Here is a 19,286-nt window from a genome sequence, read left to right as displayed (position 1 = left end):
TAGTTCCTGTGGGACTGCTCTAGCTAGGGATTTCTGGTTGTGGAAGCAGCTCCAATGTGTGACACACCCGGATCCAGCAACAAGGCTGGGAGTGGTGTGCACAGTTCTGGGAGTGTCAGTCGCCCAGTCATTTTGGCACATAGAGCCCAAGGCTCCAGCAGTCTCTGGCCAGGAGAAGAGCTCAGTGCAGAGGCAGGGAGGGCTCCAAAGGGCACGCAGCTACCAGGGTCCCTGTCCAGATGAATGGGCTAGTGTAGAAGCTGGGAGGACACAGGAGGGAGGATGCAGAGTTGCGTGGCTCCCGCAGTTCCTGGTCAGGGAATGCAGAGGCCGGGTGGGTGCGGGTCACCAGTCGGGGGTCACTGCACAGCTCTTATGAAGGTCTGGGTGGCGCCAAGCCCAGGAGTTTGAGGTTGCTATGAGCTGTGATGTCATGGCACTCTACCCAGGGCAACAGCCCAAGGCTCCAGTGTGCCAAAACCGTCTCACTCTGCCCCTAAGAATTAAGGCTGTAAGGCAGCTCAGTCCCCGCCTTTAGGCTGCTCAGTCCCTAGTTTACTTTGACCCACCCAATCCTTGCTCTGAGACCCTGACATTGGAGCTTGCTGGGGCAGTTCTTTCACAATGGCTTCCTGCACCCAGCTCAATGGCTCAGTCTGGGGCCCCAGACAATGCCCAAAGTTCTCCACACTCCTGCTCAAGCTCTCCCCAAGGCAGTTCAACTGAGTGCCAAGTCCAAGAACACCTAAACAGTTCATAGGTAAGGGCTTTCCTGTTTGCAGTCTCACTGCTGCTTGTACTCACGGTTGCCAGTGTGATTAGGTCGATTGAACACACGCAACCACTTGCCAGTTTTCCACTGTTTCTGTCCTCCTCTTGGGTTCCAGAAATCCCTTGCTGGCTCCCTGTATCCTCAAAGGGATGATTATAGGCAGATCCCACCAGCCAGAGATGCCTGGAGTCCTGCCTCCCTAAACTCTCTGTGCCCAGTTGCAGGGAAGCTGTTACTCGGCCCAAGTCTGTGGTTATTTTGTCTTTGCCATTTCTGATTGATAAAATTAGAGATTTTACTCTTTTTTTTTTTTCCTGGTTAGATTAGTCAAAGGTTTATCTATTTTATTCACCTGCAAAAAAAAAAAGAAAAAAAAACTTTTAGATTTATTGATCTGTATAATACTTTTGTTTTCAATTTCATTTAATTCTGCTTGGATTTTGGTTATTTATTTTCTCCTGCTGGTTTTCAGTTTGGAATATTCTTCCTTTTCCTGTTGAGTGAGATGTTCCATTAAGTTGTTAACTTCCTTTCTTTCTGTTTTCTTGAGGAAGGATTTCACTGCAATAAATTTGCCTCCTAGGACTGCCTTTGCAGTAATCAAGAGGTTCTGATAATTTGTGTCTTATCATTTTGTTCCAAAAAGTTTAGACCTTCTTAATCTATGTCTATGACCCAGCTATCATTCAGCATAAGGTTATTTAGTTTCCAGGTTTTGGTATAAGTATGCAGATTCCTGTTGTTACTGAGTTCAACTTTTATTCCATGATGGTCCGAGAAGATGTGAGGAATAATTTTACTCTTTTACATTTTCTGAGGCTAGACTTGTGACCTAAGATGTGATCAATTGTGGAGGATGTTCCATGGGCTGATGAGAAGAATGTGTATCAGTTTTCTTGGCAAAGTAACTAAGAAAATGCCAGGAGGGCTATGTCAACTAATGAGACGAAAATGTGTCAAATATTCTATGAACGAAGTGTATGGTGCCCCATGATCATATTGATGTACACAGCTATGATTTAATTAAAGAAAAAAAAAAAGAAGAAGAACAGTTCTGTAGATGTCTGTTAAATCTAATTGTTGAATTTTTAAGTTTAAGTCTAAAATTTCTCTGCTTAGCTTCTTATTGGAGGATCTATCCAATACTGCCAAAAGAGTGTTTAAATCTCCGAGTAGCTCTGGGCTTTCTGACATCCTGAACTGAGTAGAAATCTCCAGTAAGCTTAGTAGCAATCTGAAATATTTACCAAAAATGAATTAAGATCCAGTATAAAATTATGGAACTAAGTCTATAAGAATTGCATACGAAGTGAAACAGAAAAGTTAGGATGAACTATTCTAAATGATGTAGTGTAATTATTTTTGAGTTTATGAGTTCTCTATCCCATACTTTTTAGTAATGAAGATAATGTGAAAATATTTTGTTTTATCCTGTCAAGTTGAAACTGGCATACTTGATATGAAAGTATATGTAGAAATCAGAATACAAAAGTCTGTTCAGTTTTGTTTTTAAATTTTTGAAGAAGTTTATTTTCCATGTAGTAGGCTTGCATTAGATTTGTTAAGTTTCCTTGTAAATATGTCCTTTTTGATACTATTATCAATGAAATTGTTTTCATAATTTCATTTCAGGAATGCTCATTGCTAGTATAACTCTACAAATGAATTTTGGATATTCATCTTGTATTTTGACAACTCGCTGAACTGAGGTTTCCATAAATTTCTTACAAACATTTAGATTCAAATGTGTGTTATCAACAAGAAAATACAATTATTACTTGTTTGTTTCCAGCAGGGAGAATTTATTTTTCCTTTTGTATTGTACCTTTTATGAAACTACATCCAGTTTTGTGAGGACAGAATAATAATGTTTTCCTCAAATATCAAGGTATTTTTACCTTATGGGAGTAGGGGTGCAGATTTTTCACTGAATGCTTTTAGTAGGTCTAGGAATTTCATTCTATTTCTTGTTACCAAAGACTTTGATCATGAGGGTAATGGATTTGTCAAATTCTCTTCTGTTTCTAGACAAGAGATCACTTTGTTGTTATCATTTTGGGGTACTGCATTGATTTTATTGTTCTGATGATAAACCCACATTACATTAGTGCAGTAAGGACTTTTGCTGGAGGAGGCCAAAGCAGAGGAGGAGAGTGTAATGAATTCATTCAATGGAGATCTGGCCCATGTCTTTGAAGGAGACATCTACACATGTATTAGAAAATACCGCTTTTCCCTTAGTGTGATTGATCTTGAGAGTGGCAGCGTCTGTGGCTCAAGGAGTAGGTCACTGGTCCCATATACTGGAGGTGGTGGATTTAAACCCAGCCCTGTCCAATAACTGAAGAAATACAAAGAAAAAATGTTTCATTAAATATGAACAAAACATTTAGGGATTGATGTTAAGAGATGTGTGAGCAGTTGAGTAGGGGCACTGTCCTAGTCCAAGTGATCCACAATTGTGTCATCTTCGTTTCTTGTACTGCTGCCTTGTTCCCACATAACATCACATTTCTACTCTCTACAGAAAAAGTCCAATAATTTTTCTGCTAGAGACCTGGCTTCTGCAGATGGCATAGAAACCTGAATTTGAGACAGCTTAGACATTATTCAGAGGGGTAAGGAAAAATTGGGGGCATGGTGGTATGGGATGAATTTTTTTCAAAGTGAAGTTTTTCAGACAGTTTTATTGCCTGAATCTTCTTGATCACACGTTTGAACAGGAAGCCTGGATGGATACGTAGTTTCCCAGGTAATCTTACTGGGCTCTTGCAAGGTCACTTAATTGGGGTCCCAAACAAAGTCTATTTCCATTTTTGGTGTGAATATAAGGACCTTCTCTAGTATGGTTCTCTCTTTTTCTGACCTATGGACAAATTAATGACAGTTGATAAATTATGCCTGAAATTCATCATTTTCTTTTTTTTTCCAGTTCCTACACTCTTTTATTCAATTATATATCCTGTTTAGACAAATATCAAAAATAGAAGACTGTCATTTTGCTTTTATAATTGTGATTTGCACTGCAGTCTTCTATAACTTTTACAGAGTTCATGGTCCCTAATATTTCCCCACCCTCCATTTTTCCTAGGTGGGGAAATGGCTGCCACAGGAAACTTATCACTGATAGTTAGAGTTTCTGGGAACATATACTGTTTGTTGTTATTTAAGAATGACCCAATTTGGGCACTCTGCGTGGATGGTCTACAAATTTTCTTGTGATGCATACCACAGTCTCCAGCATGAAAAATCCTAGGAACTTGAGGAACCAGCACTTTCCAGAATGTTGGAAGACAAGATACAGTCAAATACTGAAGAGTCCAATCCCAGTTATAATCATCGTAAGTACAGAAAGTGTCTGTGCACTTGATCAGATCCTGATAGGCATTCAAGGACAATGCTAGACCCATATTGTACTCTGTGGATTTCCAAGTTTTCACGTCTACCTTGTCAGCAATGCTATTGAAACTGCAACTGGCAGTATAGGTCCCCAGGGAGAGAACATCACACTCAGGACACTTTTGCTGCTTCAATTTCCACATCTTTTTGAAGACATGGTAAAAGTCTGGGACCAAGTAGTGATCCTCTTCCAAGAAAAGTATAAGACCAGAATAATCCTGAAGAATTTTGACTCTCTCCCATACAGAATGCAGCTTCCACCACCAATGATGTTTGGTTTGGGAGAATTTAGCCTCTCTATAATGGCTGAAGGAATCAGGATACTCAGCATTAATGCACCCCAATTTCAGAGCTGCATTCTTTTGCAGGTCTCTGGGGCAATCTCTGGGGTCACTGCAATCCATCATTTTCTTGATGGTAGTGTGTCACAGAGAGGGTGTGCCTGGTCGCCATGGTAACGGAATTCCAACAGCCCTGATTGGCCGATGCTGTGATGTACCTTCCATCCCAACTGTGAAGGAATAGTTCCATGGTGGACTCAGCAGTGGTGGGTGTCTCTTCCGGGCTACCAAGCTGAGGTGGCTTAAATTAGGAGGGGAGAAGCTGTAACCTCAGTTGACAGCTACTTTCAGGGTTACAGCGGGGGAACTCTCCCAACTCCTCTCTGACAGTTCAGTAACCAACACCTGGCCATCGGCACCTAAGTGGACAACAAAGCAGCCACTCTCCAGTTCCCTGCCCACCCCATCTGCCACTTTGGCCCTTTCAGTGGTATGTGGTCTCTCTGAACTGCCTTGGAACACATTCTCTTATCTTGCTGCCATGACTGCTCAGTCAACCCAGGAAAGTTCCCCTCTGAGAGATAGGGGGAAAAGCTCAGCTCAGTTCTGTGTGTGTGGCCCTGTTCCCAGAGCAGTCTGCTTTAGGTAGCTTCTGTGCATGGCATCTGATGGCAGAGACCCCATACTGGTCATCTCCACTCAGGTCCTAAACAAACTTGCTACCCCAAGAGAGAGGTGAGACCCATATTAATTACATTTATTGAGGATACTACTCACAGAAACATTGGTGGTATTAATGCAGAAGGAGGCTGGTCCAGTGATCCTACCAATACTAATGGGTTGGCGGGAAGCTGAGAAGAGAAAAATGGTGTTTGAGTTCCCCCAACAGTGAGATCCTGGGAAGGGCAGGTTGGGAGAAGGAGGAGGTACACCTGGAAGAGGAGGAGAAGGTGCCTGAGGTGGAGGTAGGTGAGAAAGATGTGGAATCAGAGGAAGAGGAGAAGCAGGACTATGGGTTGATGAAGAGGAGAAGAATGAGTACTCAGAGGATGAGGAATACAAGGAGGAGGGGAAAGAGAGGTGGAGGAGACTGCCATATTCCCAGTGAAACTTGCATTCAATTGAGACCATTAATTCCCTCCAGATAGTCCCTTCTGCTTTAATAAGAGAAAAGTGTAATGAAGTAGGTCAGTTGAGCTCTGGCCCATGTCTATGAAGGAGACATCTATACGTGTATGAGCAAATACAACTTTTTTCTTAATGAGATTGATGTTAAGAGATGTGTGAGTGGTTTATTAGGGGCACTGCCCTAGTCTAAGTGATCCACAATTGTCTCATCTTTGTTTCTTTTACTGTTGCCTTGTTCCCAAATAACAACACATTTCTACTCTCTACAGAAAATGTCTAATTTTTCTGATAGAGACCGGGCTTGTGCAGATGGCATAGAAACCAGAATTTAAGACAGTTTAGACATAATTCAGACACATAAGGTAAAATTGGGGGCATGGTGGTATGTGATGAATTATTCTTCCCAGTCAAGGTTTTTCAGGCAATTTTGTTGCCTAATTTTCCTTGATCACATGTATGAACAGGAAGCCTGAATGGATGTGTAGCTCCCCAGATAACCTCACTGGGCTCTTGCAGGGTCACATAATTGGGATCCAAAACAAAGTTGGCTCCATTTCTGGTGTGAATATAAGGACCTTCTTTAGTACGGTTCCCTCTCTTTTTCTGACCTAAGGACAAATTAATGACAGTTGATAAATGTGCCTCAAATCCATCGATTTACTGATGGTTGTGGGTCACAGAGAGCGTGTGCCTGGTCACCCTTGTAACACCCTTCCGACAGCCCTGATTGGCTGATGCTCTAATGTTACCGTCCGTGCCAACTGTGAGCGACTCACTCCGTGGCAGACACAGTAGTGGTGGGTTTCTCTTACAGGCTCCCAAGCTCAGGTGGCTTAAGTTGGGAAGGGGAAGCTGTAGGCTATGATGACAGCTACTTTCAGGTGAGTGGGGAGTGGTCCCCAACTCCTCTCTAGGAGTTTAGTAACTGCCACCTTTTCCTAAGTGGGCTGCCAAAGCAGCCACACTCCACTTTCCTGCCCCCCATGTCTCTTGGATTCAGGCTAGGATCTGGTTAGTTGTTTAGCCATCTCTCTTCACCTACCAGACATAGTTGGGCTATCTACACTGCCACTTTGGCCCTTTCAGGGGCTTGTGGTCTCTGCACTGCCTTGGAGCACATTCTCCTGTCTAGCTTCCCTTCCACTCTGATTGTTTCTCCTCTGAGAGACAGCAGAAACAGCACCCCAGTCACTTGTGTACACATGGCTTTGTTCCCAGAGCAGCCTGCTTTAAGTGGCCTCTGTAGGTGACCAGTGAGGTTAGAGTCTCCCAGACCCCCATATTGGGGTCCTAAACAAACTTAGTGTCCCATAAGTTTGGCTTTATACTAACAAATCAAGGTTCTGTAAGGTAGAAGTGATAAACACATTAGATACTTTGATGGAAACAAAGGCCTGTCCAGTGATCCTGCTGGTAAGTCATTTCTAGAACCATGAGAAGGATGGTGGCTGTGATCCCACCAACAGTGAAATCTCAGTCATGAGAAGAGGAGGAGGAGTGGTGTACTTTTGAATATCATGGAGGAGGACTATTAAAAGTATAAAATACTTTTAAACCTAGTGCTGGAGGAGCAGGAGGGAGAGGGAAAGGAGGAGGACAGGATATTAGCTTGAATTCTCTTTGGATTTAGTTATTAGACCTTTGTTGGAAATATAACCTGCAAATATCTTCTCCCATTCTGAAGGAGGCTGTCTGCTTGCTTTACTTACTGTGCTCTTGGCTGTGAAGAAGCTTTTTAGATTGATTAGATCTCAGTAATAAATTTTTGGTACTGCTTCAATTGCTGGCGCAGGGGTTGGGGAGAGAGAAGGTCCTCATAAAAAATTCTCCCAGGCTAATTCCTTCAAGTGTTTCCCCTGCACTCTCTTCTAGTGCCTTTATAGTTTCATTTCTTAGGAGAAATCTTTTATTCATTGAGAATAATTTTTGTTGATTGTGAAAGGTGATGGTCCAGTTCGAGTCTTCTACAGATCACCATCCATTTCACCCAGCACCATTTGTTAAATAGGGAATCTTTATCCCAATGAATGCTTTTGATAGGCTTATCAAAGATCAAATAACCAAAAGTGGCTGAGATCATGTCTTGGTTCTCTATTCTGTTCCATAAATCTCTTTTTTTATGCTGTTTTGATAACTATAAATTTATATAGTATACCCTGAAATGGGGTAATGTGATACCTCCTGATTTGTTTTTATTTCTGAGTAACATATTGTCTATTTAACATTTTTTCTGATTCCATAGAAAAAATAATATTTCTTCTAGGTGTCTGAAGTATGACAACAGACTTTAATAGGGATTGCATTAAATCTGTAGATTGCTTTAGGTAGTGTGGACATTTTAACAGTTGATTCTTCCCATCTAAGAGCATGATAGTTTTCCCATTTGTTAACATCTTCTGCTATTTTTTTCTCAGAGTTTCATAATTCTCTATATAAAGATCTTTCATTTCCTTTGTTAGGTAAATTGTCAGACATTTCATCTGCTTTGGCACTACTGTAAAAGGATTAGAGTCCTTGACTATATTTTCAGCTCGACTATTGTTGGTATATATAAAAGCTACTGATATGTAAGTACTGATTTTGGATCCTGAGACACTGCTGTATTCCTTGATCACTTCTAAGAGCACTGTAGTTCAGTCTGTAGGGCATTCCAGGTGAAAGATCTTATCCGCAAAGAGTGAGTTTAATCTCCTCTGACCCCATTTAGATAACCTTGATTGCCTTCTCTTGCCTGATTGTGATGGCTAAGACTTCCATTACTATGTTGAATAGCAGTGGAGACAATGGGCATTCTTGTCTAGTTCTAAATCCGAGTGGAAATGTTTTCAATTTTACTCCATTCACTATGATATTGGCTGTGGGTTTCCTGTAGATGGCCTCTATCAGTTTAAGAAATGACTCATCTAAGCCTACTTTCTTAAGTGTTCTGATCATGAAAGGATGCTGGATATTATCAAAAGGTTTTTATGCATCAATTGAGAGAATCATAGATCTTTGTTTTTTATTTTATTTATATATTATATTTGTAGATTTACGTATGTGGACCCAAACTTGTAACCCTGGGATAAAGCCACCTTGATGTTCAAGGCAACAAGACTGTGGTGTTTGAATCAAAGTTTTGTTGTAAATGGCACTGATTGGTTTTGCCCTCAGAAAAAAGCCATCAAGATGGGAACCTTAGTGCTATGTTTCCCAAGTATCACTTCCCAGCATTTTCCAGCTTTAGTTGCTCTCCAGTCTTTTCAGATGGCTTTTCTCTCTCTTATCCATACTTAAGAGCTATTATCTGTGGGAAGATGGTTCTAATGGGAACTGCTTGGCCATAATGTAACTGGAAAACCCTGGGATTCTTTACTTGTGCTTAGGTTAGGTGGTTTTTCTTATTTTCATCAGTTTAATAAAAGTATAATTAAATGGTTGTAAAAGGACAATTAGAACAAAAGGTCAAATATATATTAATTGTAATTCTTGTAAAGAAATGACTTCATCTCTTGCATTTTCTACATGAAAGTGTTCCACAGAGGAAGAGATGAAAATAAGAATTAAAGTCCAGGAGAAGGAGGAATTAAGTATAAATTTGGAAGCCCAGCTTATGCAGGCACAGGCAGAGCAAGCTGCCCAGTTAGGGATGTTATGTTACTTCACAATTATTAGACGAACAAATAACTAAACCCCAATGCATTATTATATGACAAACATATTTTTCTAGAAGCCCAGTGGGTACTTACTGATTTATAAGTGTCCTTCTCTCTTCCTGTATCCTTTACTTTCTTCCCTCCTACATTTTTTTTCTTTCTCTCTCCCTTCCTTTCCTTTCTTTCTCCCTTCCTCACTTACATTTTCTTTTTGAATTTTCTTCCATCCTTTCTTCCTTCCTAATAATTTTATTACTAGATGCAGTAATGTTTGTAATTTTGGGTGGATATTTGTGGGTACTCATTTATGCTATTTCAATATATGATTTCACATATTTGTATTTCATAATAGTTTTCTTCAATTATGTAGTGTGTCGTAGTATCTGATCTTTTCTTTTGTTCTGGTTTTCTTCTTTGGAAATTTCTATTATCCATTTGTTTGGTCGTTGATGATCTCTAATATTTATCATATTCTCTGGGTTGGTTTTACTATTTTTTATTAAAATCTTTATTTAAAGTTTCTTACTTTTTGTTTTTATTTAACTTATTTTTTAAATAATTATTTAATATTTTTTAATATTTGGTCCATATTTATTTTCCCCAAATTTCTCAAAGTATGTTTTTGCAGTTTTTGGCTGGGGTTGGGTTGGAACCCACCACCACTGGCATATGAGGATGGCGCCCTACCCCTTTGAGCCACAGAAGAAGCCCTTAACATATTCTATGTGTGTTTATTTTTGTTCTCTTTGTTAGTCTACCTTTTGTTCTGAAAATATGTTTTCTTTGATAGCAAATTTTTCTTCTTTCTTTGTTTGATAAGCAAATATTTATTGAATATCATTATGACCCAAGCACATGTAGGGAGACCAAGGGCCAAGCAGGGCTAGATGCCCTTTTGTGGGGGCAATTTGTTACTAAGATGAGGTGCAAGCAGCTATGCTCAAGGTGACACAGCAGATGCCACAGCAGCCATAGAGTCACTTTGCTAGAGGTCTCAGAATGTGTGGTGTGAGAGAGGCCCTGGAGAAGTGAGGCTAAAGCTTGAGTTTTGATTCTGGGTGGAGAGAATAAGAAACGCCTCCATAGCAAAATTTTTATGAGTTCTGTCACTTCATTTCTGACTTTTAAAATACTGATCATGTTTTTCGCTCACGTCACCTAATTTTAAGAAAATAAAAAAAAAATATTTTTGAAATAGATTGCAATTTTTACGTTTCTTAATATACCTCTAGTATGCTCTTATTACATGTAAGCATGTTATTCTGCTCCTTTGTCTATTTCTTTAATTTGTAAAGAAAAGGCTTGGATTTGTTCTAGAAGCTGAGAAGTCCAAGGTCATGGGCTGTAGCTGGTGAGGGTCTTCTTGTTGGTGAGGGCTCTCTTTGCTGCTCCAAAGGGATGTGGGCATTACAGGGTGAGTAGGCAGATTGTGCTAATGAGCTGGATCAGGTCTCTCTTCCTCTTCTCATAGGGCCACCAGTTCCCCTTTATGGGAGCCATGAAGTCATTCACCCATTAATCCAGGAATTAATTAATCCATTCCTGAGGGCAGAGACTTATGATTTAGTAACCTCTTAAACACCTCTTCCATCATACTGCCACATTGGGTATTAAGTTTGTATATGAGTGTTGGAGGGGACATGCCAACCACAGATTCCACCTCTGGGCCTTATCCCCTCTGACATACAAATACATTCTTTTCAGGCTTATAGCCCCTATTAAGTCACTCCAGAACCAGCTGAAAAGCACAAAGTCCTATCTGTAAGCCTGTGAAACCCAAACCAGCTATGTCCTTCCAAGATATATTGATGAACCAAGCATAGGGTACACATTCCCATTTCAAAGGGAGAAATAGGGAAGAGGAAATGGGTGACAGGCCCAAGTAGTCTGAAACCTAATAGAGCAGACATTGTGTCTAAAGCAGCGGTCCTCAACCCCTTTCTTCCATTTGTAACAATGCGGCAATTAGGAAGGTTGAGAACCACAGGTCTAAAGGCTCCAGAATAATCATTTTTGACTCTATGTCCAGCATCCTCTGCACTCTGGTGTACAGGATGGGTCTCCAAGGACTTGGGCAGTCCTGTGCCTATGGCTTGGCTGGGACGAGTTGACCCAGCTCTCCATGGTTGGCCTTGCACACTGGTAGCTCTGTGGTTGTGGGGTGGCAGTCCAGCTAGCATGCTTCCATTGGGCATTACCCTAGTGGAGACTCTTGGCATGGGATTTGCTCTCAAAACTTCAGTAGGCATTGTCCTCATGAAAATTTCTCTCTATGCCTAGTCTTTGGTCTCTGAGTTGGAAGAATGAAACCACAGACCATGCAGATAACCAACAGCATAGTTCATTGACAAGGAAAGATTAATAGAAAGAGTGATAAGGCAGTGGGGAAAAAAGTCCAGCAGTGGAGGGGGGAATCCAATATGGAAAGCCCCTGGGTTTGTAGTCTAGGGTGTTTACATGCTGCTTTTCCTATCTTGTGGGCAGTGGGGTTGGGGGAATATGGCACAATTCACTAGAGGTCTATGGGCAGAAAATGAACTTTGCCGAGGAATTCAATTGTTTTGGTTTTTTTGTTTTTGTTTTTTTAAATGAAACGCTTCACGAATTTGCGTGTCATCCTTGCGCAGGGGCCATACTAATCTTCTCTGTATCATTCCAATTTTAGTATATGTGCTGCCGAAGCGAGCACAATCGTTTTAGGTTTTGATTGAGGGAGCCTGTTTGTGTTTTGTGATGGGGGTCTGTAATGATAGTGCTTTCTGTGTTCATCTAGGCTGAGAATATAGGAGTCCCTGTCCTGCACTGAGCAGCAGAATACGGCATCACTCTGATGGGGACTCACTGTGGCACTTCCAATCTCATACATCCTCTTGGCACAGCTTTCGTGGGGACTCTTCTCCTAAGACAAATCTCTGTGTGGGCATACTGGCTTTCACCAACTCCCTTCACTTAAATTTTGAGTTATTTTTTTTTTAATGGTTTGTGATGTATACTTCTCTTTCATTTTCTCATTAGTACAAGTAGGATAATATTTTAAATGAGATAACATTTATGAAAAGTTTATCAGGTTATTATTTTTTGTTTGTTTGTTTGTTTTTTGAGACAGACCCTCAAGCTATAGCCCTGGGTAGAGTGTTGTGGCATCACAGCTCCCAGCAACTTCCAACTACTGGGCTTAATCAATTCTCTTACCTCAGCCTCCAAAGTAGCTGGGACTACAGGTGCCCATCACAATGCCTGGCTATTTTTTGGTTGTAGTTGTCATTGTTTGACAGGCCCTGGCTGGATTTGAACCCGCCAGCTCTGTTGTATGTAGCTGGCGCCTTAGTTGCTTCAGCTACAGGTGCCACCCACATGTTTAACATTTATAAAATGCTTAAAATAGTATAATGTATGTAATTATTATTCTTATTGGATCAAGGTTTGAAAGATTTTTAAATTAATAGGATATGAGTTAGGCAAAAAAAAAAAAAAAAAAAAAAAGGATGAAGTTGGAGTAAGGAAACTTATGTTTGGAAGCTGATACCTTTTCCCTGCTGGGCTGGCCACTTTTTCTTCTTATCTGAAAACTAGGAATCAGTCCAGAAAACTGGGATAAAATTGACCAAGAAAACACACAAGAGTGTTCTGAAACACCTCGCATGTACAAAGCAGATGGTGGTAGAGCTCAAAGACATCATCAGGCTGAAGGACATTCAGCTACAGCAAAAAGATCAAGCCTACCAGGTACTATTGTTTCTGTCCTTGGAGAACATTTAGTAAAGCACAGATACCCGTTCCTTTGGATTTGTCTCTTCACGTAGATTACTACAGAATCTGGTCCCTGCTTCTCTAATACAGTAACATGATGTCTGCTGAATATAACTCTGGTTATATGCTAAGTAAGTGATGAATAAACATTTCTCTATTGACCATCCATTGCAGAATGAAAAAAAAAAGCTTGTAATAAAATAATGAAAAACCAAAGACTTCACGCAAAGGCTGAATTCGCTCTGTTGAATAAGCAGATAGAAGAACTGAAGGCACAATATCAGCCAGGGGAGCCACTCTCCCAGGTATGGTGACTGGGGGGAATGTAAATTTTCTCATTCAGAAATGCCTCCCAACAAAGCAGAATAGTAAAGCAGATCTCCACTAATCACAGACATTTGAAACAGTAAATCATACAGCACTGAATGTTGTCCCTCCCTAGTGAGCTTGGGGTCCAGCTGGACTATAGGCTGCACACAGGGTGAAAAAAAATGCTAGAGAAACATGAACATGGAATTTCTTACTCTCATGCAAACTTGAAGAGAAATAATAAAAAAATATATTACAAGAGGAAATCAATATTGACAGGGAGCATTTAGAGAGGAGAGATCCATCTCTTTTGGAGGTGTTTCATCATTGTTGAGAAGATTAGGTGACCTATAAGGTTTATTCCAGCTCTAAAATTCTTCATTTGAATTACACTATACAAAATGTTCTGCATCCTTTATGGCTCCATGTGTTCCTGTGTGCATGCATTAAATTACCATGGACTCCCTGGAGGGAGGCTTTCTCGTTTTCAACTGCTACCACTAACACAGTTTAAGACTGGGGACACAGGGACTAAGGGCAGCCCTGCCTTTTGAGGACCAGAGCGTTCACCCCATATGCACTTTCATCATCTTTCCTGTGTTTACAGATATTAATGTTCAGCCAGCTATTGTGAGAAGCAGAGACCAGTCTTGTGGAGAGTTTGGCACATGGAGGGAGGAATATTACATGCGCATATTACATTATTGTTATTGAGCCCAGATTTCACCTAAGATATCTTTTTCTTTTCTCAATTTTCCTCTCCTTACCCTTTGACTGAGTAGTATTGTATTCACAATTTGCTTTACTCTTGTGAAGTAGGTTTTAATAATTCACCTAGGCCCAACTTTTGGGGTCACTGGTAAGCTTTCTAGTACCCACATTGGTTACATTTTGCTTTGTTTTCTTTTGATTTTTTTGAGGGTTTACGTTGAGAGGACATTTCTTTTTCTGAATAGATAACCTTATTTAACTTTGCAAAGCATATTTTAAAACCTCTTGTCAAATAATTTATTCATCATGATTCGTCTTTCCTGTGTGTTTGTTTTTCTCTCTGACATTGCTCCCCACCCAGACTGGCTGTGGTAACACCCAACTCTCTCCCCATGTTGGTTTGTTCCTTTAACTTCCCCATAGCTCTGTTATTAGCTTTTCTATTTATGTGTTTTCTATGCTGTTTTTGAATTTAACTTTGAGCTCTGAGACCTTAACCTAAGCAATGTGATACAGCTCATTTCTCTCTGTTAAATAAATGATTTATAAACTCCAGCAATCAGTTATAAGAACACTTTAACTAAGATATACCCAACACAGGGCTGAGAAGTCTGTGGGTAATGTAATTGAAGCAATGATAGCAACTCCGATATGTTATGTGAAATAAAATGCAAACTTATTCTTTGTACTTCCAGTAACCAGGCCTAGGTTTCTTTTGGGAGGTGAATTCGTAGAGAGGCAGCATCTCAGCTGAGAAGCTCTCAGTCTAAGAGATTGTGGGAAGAAAGACAAAAAGATTACTGAAAGGTTTGGTTTTCCACTCTTTTCTGATGTTTTTCTTCGCACTTGGGAGCTGTAGTTTCCTGAACTCTATCTATCCTTGGTTCTTGAAGGCAACAAGACTGTGGTGTTTGAATCAAAGTTTGGTCCTACATGGCACTGATTGGTTTTGCCTTTGGGAAAAAAGCCATCAAAGCAGGAAACTCAGTGCCATGTTTCCCAAGTATCACTTCCCAGCATTTTCCTGCTTTAGTTGCTTTCCAGTCTTTTCAGATGGGTTTTCTCTGTCTCATCCACAGTTAAGGGCTTTTATCTGTTGGGAGTGTGGTTCTGATGGGAGCTGCTTGGCTGTAGTGTAACTGGAAAACCCTAGGATTCTTTCCTTGTAGTTAGCTCAGCTGGTTTTTCTTGCTTTCACCAGTTGTAAACTGAAAATTAGAGCAAAAGATCAAATATGTATTAATTGGAATTCTTCTTCTTTTTTTCTGTGGGGGGGGACAGAGTCTCACTTTATTGCCCTCTGTACAGTGCTATGGCATCATACCTCACAGCCTCCTCAAACTCTTCAGCTCAAGAGATTTTCTTGCCTCAGACTCCCAAGTAGCTGGGACTACAGGCACCTGATACAGCACCAGCTGTCTTTTAGGAATGGGGTCTCGCTCTGGCTCAGGCTGGTCTTGAACCCATGAGCTCATGGATTCCACTAACATAGGCCTCCCAGACAGCTAGGATTACAGGTGTGAGCCACTGCGTTGGGCCCTAATTATAATTCTTGTAATGAAATGGCTTTATCTCCTGTATTTCCTGCATGAATAGAATTCTCCAGAGGAAGAGATGAAAATAAAAATTAAACTCCAGGAGAAGGAGAAATTAATTACTACTTTGGAAGCTGACCTTACGCAGGCACAGGCAGAGCAAGCTGCCCAGGTAGGGGTGTTAAGTTACTTCATAATTATTAGGTGAACAAATATATTTCTGCAGATGCCCAGTAGGTACTTATTGATTTGTAAGTGTCCTTCTATCCCTCTTCCTCCCTTTCTTCTTTTCTTTTCTTCCTCCCTTTTTCACTTACTTTTTCTTTCTTTCTTCCCTCCCTCCCTCTTTTCCTTCCTTCCTATCTAATAATTTTATTACCAGATGCAGTGATGTTTATAATTTGGGTTTGATATTTGTGAGTACTCCAGTATGCTATTTCAATATGTGATTATACATATTTTTATTTCATAATAAGTTTTATTGAATTATGTAGTGTGTAGTAGTATGTAATCTTTTCCCTGGTTCTGGTTTTCTTCTTTGGGGATTTCTATTATCCATATGTTTGGTCTTTGATGATCTTCGGTATTTATCACTTTCTCTAGGCTCTTTTTATGTTTTAATAAAATTTTTATTTCAAGTGTCTTATTTTTTGGTTTTATTTCACTTAACATATTCTATTTGTGATTGGTTTTGTTCTCATTCCTATTCTTCCTTTTATTTTGAAACTATTTTTTCATTGATAGCAAATTTTTCATGAGTTTGTCACATTAGTTCTGAGTTTAAAAATTCTGTTTCATGTTTTTCTCTCATGTCATAGAATTTTAAGATTACCAAAATATTCTTTTTGAAATATATTGCAATTTTTACATTTTAAAATATACCTTTAGTATGCTTTTATTACATGTAAGCATGTTATTCTGCTCCTTCATCTATTTCTTTAATTTGCAAAGCAAAGTAATGGATTTGTTCTGAAGGCTGAGAAGTCCAAGGTCATGGGCTGTAGCTGGTGGGGATGTTCTTTTTGGTGGGGGCTCTCCATGCTGCTCCAGAGGGATGTGGGCATTACAGGGTGAGGAGGCTGACTGTGCTAATGTGCTGGCTCAGGTCTCTCTGCCTCTTCTCATAGGGCCACCTGTTCCCCTCCTATGGTACCCATGAAGACATTCATCTGTTAATCCTTGAATGAAATTATCCATTCCTGAGGGCAGAGACTTATGATTTGGTAACCTCTTCAACCCCTCTTCCCTCGTACTGCCACATTTGGCATTCAGTTAGAATTTGAGTGTTGCAGGGGACGTGCCAACCATAGCATTCCACCCCTGGGCCTGTAAAACTTATCCCCTTCTGACATACAAATACATTCTTTTCATGCTCATGGCCACAAAGTATTAGGTGACTGAAGCACCAGCTGGAAAGTACAAAGTCCCGTCTGGGAGCCTGTGAAATCCAAACAAGTTATGTCCTTTTCGAGATACAATGGCAGGTCAAGCATAGGGTACACAATCCCATTCAAAAGGGAGAAATATGGAAGAGGAAAGGGGTGACAGGACCAAGCAAGTCTGAAACCTAATAGAGCAGACATTGGGTGTAAAGCTTCCAGAACAATCTCCTTTGACTCTATGTCTAGCAATCTCTCCAATCTTGTGGTGGGGGCTGGGTCCCCAAGGACTTGGGCAGCCCTATGCCTGTGGCTTGGCTGGGCCCAGTCTATGCAGCTGTCCCTGGTTGGCCTTGGAGGTGTCTGTGGTTATGGGGTCTTGGTGGCAGTCCTGGTACCATGGTTCCACTGGGCATTACCCTAGTGGAGACTCTTGGCAGTGTCTTTGTTCCCACAACTTCACTAGGTATTGCGTGGATGGGGTCTTTTTCTTGCAGTTCCAACCCCACACTTCTGCTCACCATGGCCGTAGTCGGGGTCCTCTATGATGGTTCTTTCCCTGAGAACCATTTCTGTATGGGCTTCCGTGGTTTCAATGTCATCACTTGAGATTCTTTGCAGCATCCATAGCTCTTGTTTTTTGCAAGGCTGCAGAATTAGCACCATCTGGACTTTGCCCAGGGTTCATAACTCAGAACTTATGGAGGTGGTGCATGAATGCACCTAGGGCCACTTGCAACAGCCAGAACATCTGTAATGTGGGAGCAGCATTTTAAAGTAATGCATGGAAGTGGTGTCCTTAGCCTCGTCCCAGAAACCACTCTGTCCTTCTAGTCCTCTTAGCCTGTGCTGTGAGGGGAAGCTTAGAAGCTTTCTGAAATGACTTTGAGGAATTTTGTGTTATATTTCCTATTAATATCTGGCCCTCTTTTAGCCACGCTAATCTCTTTAGCTAGTGGTGACTTTACACTCTTGGATTCCTCTGCTGAAAATGCTCTATCATTGTCTACCACATGGCCCAGCTGCAGTTTCTAATCTTTTCTCATTTCCCTTTTCTCCAGCAGATGGCTGTAAACACTTGGAAGTACTCAGGAGGCAGCCTGAGCACTTGGCTGCTTAGAAATTTCTTCTACCAGATACTAGGGTTCATCACTCAATTCAGCCTTCCAGAAAGTCCTCAAGGATGGTTCAGCCAAATTCATTTACAGATTATAACAAGGATGGCTTTGCCTCCAGTTTCCAATAATTTATTCTGCTGCTCCACCATAAGAACCTTCGCTCCTGAGATTTCCATCAGTGCTCAGATCATGACCACTTAGCCAATCTATAGGGAATGAATGACAAACTGTCCCTAGTCTTCTTTACTTCTCAGCCCTCACCAGAATCTAGGATTTTTATAGCCTGATCCTCCAGATTCTTCCATCCTCCTTCTATTAACTAATACCAAACCTACTTCCACATTTTTAGATATTACCAGGAACAATCCACTTGTCAGTGCCAATTTTGTGTATTAGGGTGTTTTTCATTCCTTGTAAGAGAATACCTGAAACTGGGTAGTGTATAAAGAAATGAAAATTTATTTTACATTTCTGGATGCTAAGTGTAAGGTCAAGGGACCAAATGTGCTGAGGGTCATTTAGCTGGTGGGAATCTGCAGTGTCCCAGCTGGTGCAGGGCATTCCATTGTGATGGGGCTGAAGGTGTGAACATGCTGCTTGGGGTTTTCATAATAACTTACTTTTTTAATTAATATTAAATCATTCTGGTGCAAATATCTTTGTTGTAATTTGGTTTTTGGTCTTCTGGGTATATACCTAGTAGAGGAATTATAGGATTGAATGGCAGGTCTATTTTTAGATCTCTAAGTGTTCTCCAAACATCTTTCTGAAAGGAATGTATTATTTGCATTCCCACCAGCAGTGCAGAGGTGTTCCGTTTTCTCCACATCCACGCCAACATCTCTGGTCTTGGGATTTTGTGATATGGGCTAATCTTACTGGAGTTAGATGGTATCTCAAAATAGTTTTGATCTGCATTTCTCTGATGATTAAAGATGATGAGCATTTTTTCATACGTCTATAGGCCATGCGCCTGTCTTCTTCAGAGAAGTTTCTCTTCAAGTCCCTTGCCCAGCCTGCGATGGGATCACTTGTTCTTCTCTTGCTTATATGTTTGAGTTCGCTGTGGATTCTGGTTATTAAACCTTTGTCAGAGACATAACCTACAAATATCTTCTCCCATTCTGAGGGCTGTCACTATGTTCTTGGCTGTGCAGAAGCTTTTTAGTTTGATCAGGTCCCAGTAGTGTATTTTTGAAGCTGCTTCAATTGCCCGGGGGGTCCTCTTCATAAAATACTCGCCCAGACCAATTTCTTCAAGAGTTTTCC

The 19,286-nt window shown here is 40.7% G+C and overlaps 1 protein-coding gene, 1 non-coding gene and 1 pseudogene across 2 annotated transcripts; all 3 read right to left on the bottom strand.

Moving 5' to 3' along the window:
- LOC128597201 (60S ribosomal protein L32-like) overlaps positions 1-19,286 on the bottom strand; it is a 540,544-nt pseudogene that overhangs the window by 472,411 nt on the left and 48,847 nt on the right.
- On the bottom strand, positions 3,617-4,578 carry LOC128596387 (alpha-1,6-mannosyl-glycoprotein 2-beta-N-acetylglucosaminyltransferase-like). The gene has a single exon (XM_053606037.1). The coding sequence runs from the start codon at positions 4,576-4,578 to the stop codon at positions 3,778-3,780; it is 801 nt and encodes a 266-aa protein (XP_053462012.1). The 3' UTR covers positions 3,617-3,777.
- Positions 11,798-11,904, bottom strand: LOC128597845 (U6 spliceosomal RNA). The gene has a single exon (XR_008383401.1). It is a non-coding gene; the product is annotated as a U6 spliceosomal RNA (small nuclear RNA).

This window comes from Nycticebus coucang, chromosome 10, assembly GCF_027406575.1.
Source record: "Nycticebus coucang isolate mNycCou1 chromosome 10, mNycCou1.pri, whole genome shotgun sequence".
NCBI lineage: Eukaryota > Metazoa > Chordata > Mammalia > Primates > Lorisidae > Nycticebus > Nycticebus coucang.
This window is presented reverse-complemented; position numbering and strand designations above follow the sequence as displayed.

Coding starts and splice junctions, on each gene's coding strand:
- LOC128596387 (XM_053606037.1), bottom strand. CDS start 4,578: ATGATGGATTGCAGTGACCCCAGAGATTGCCCCAGAGACCTGCAAAAG.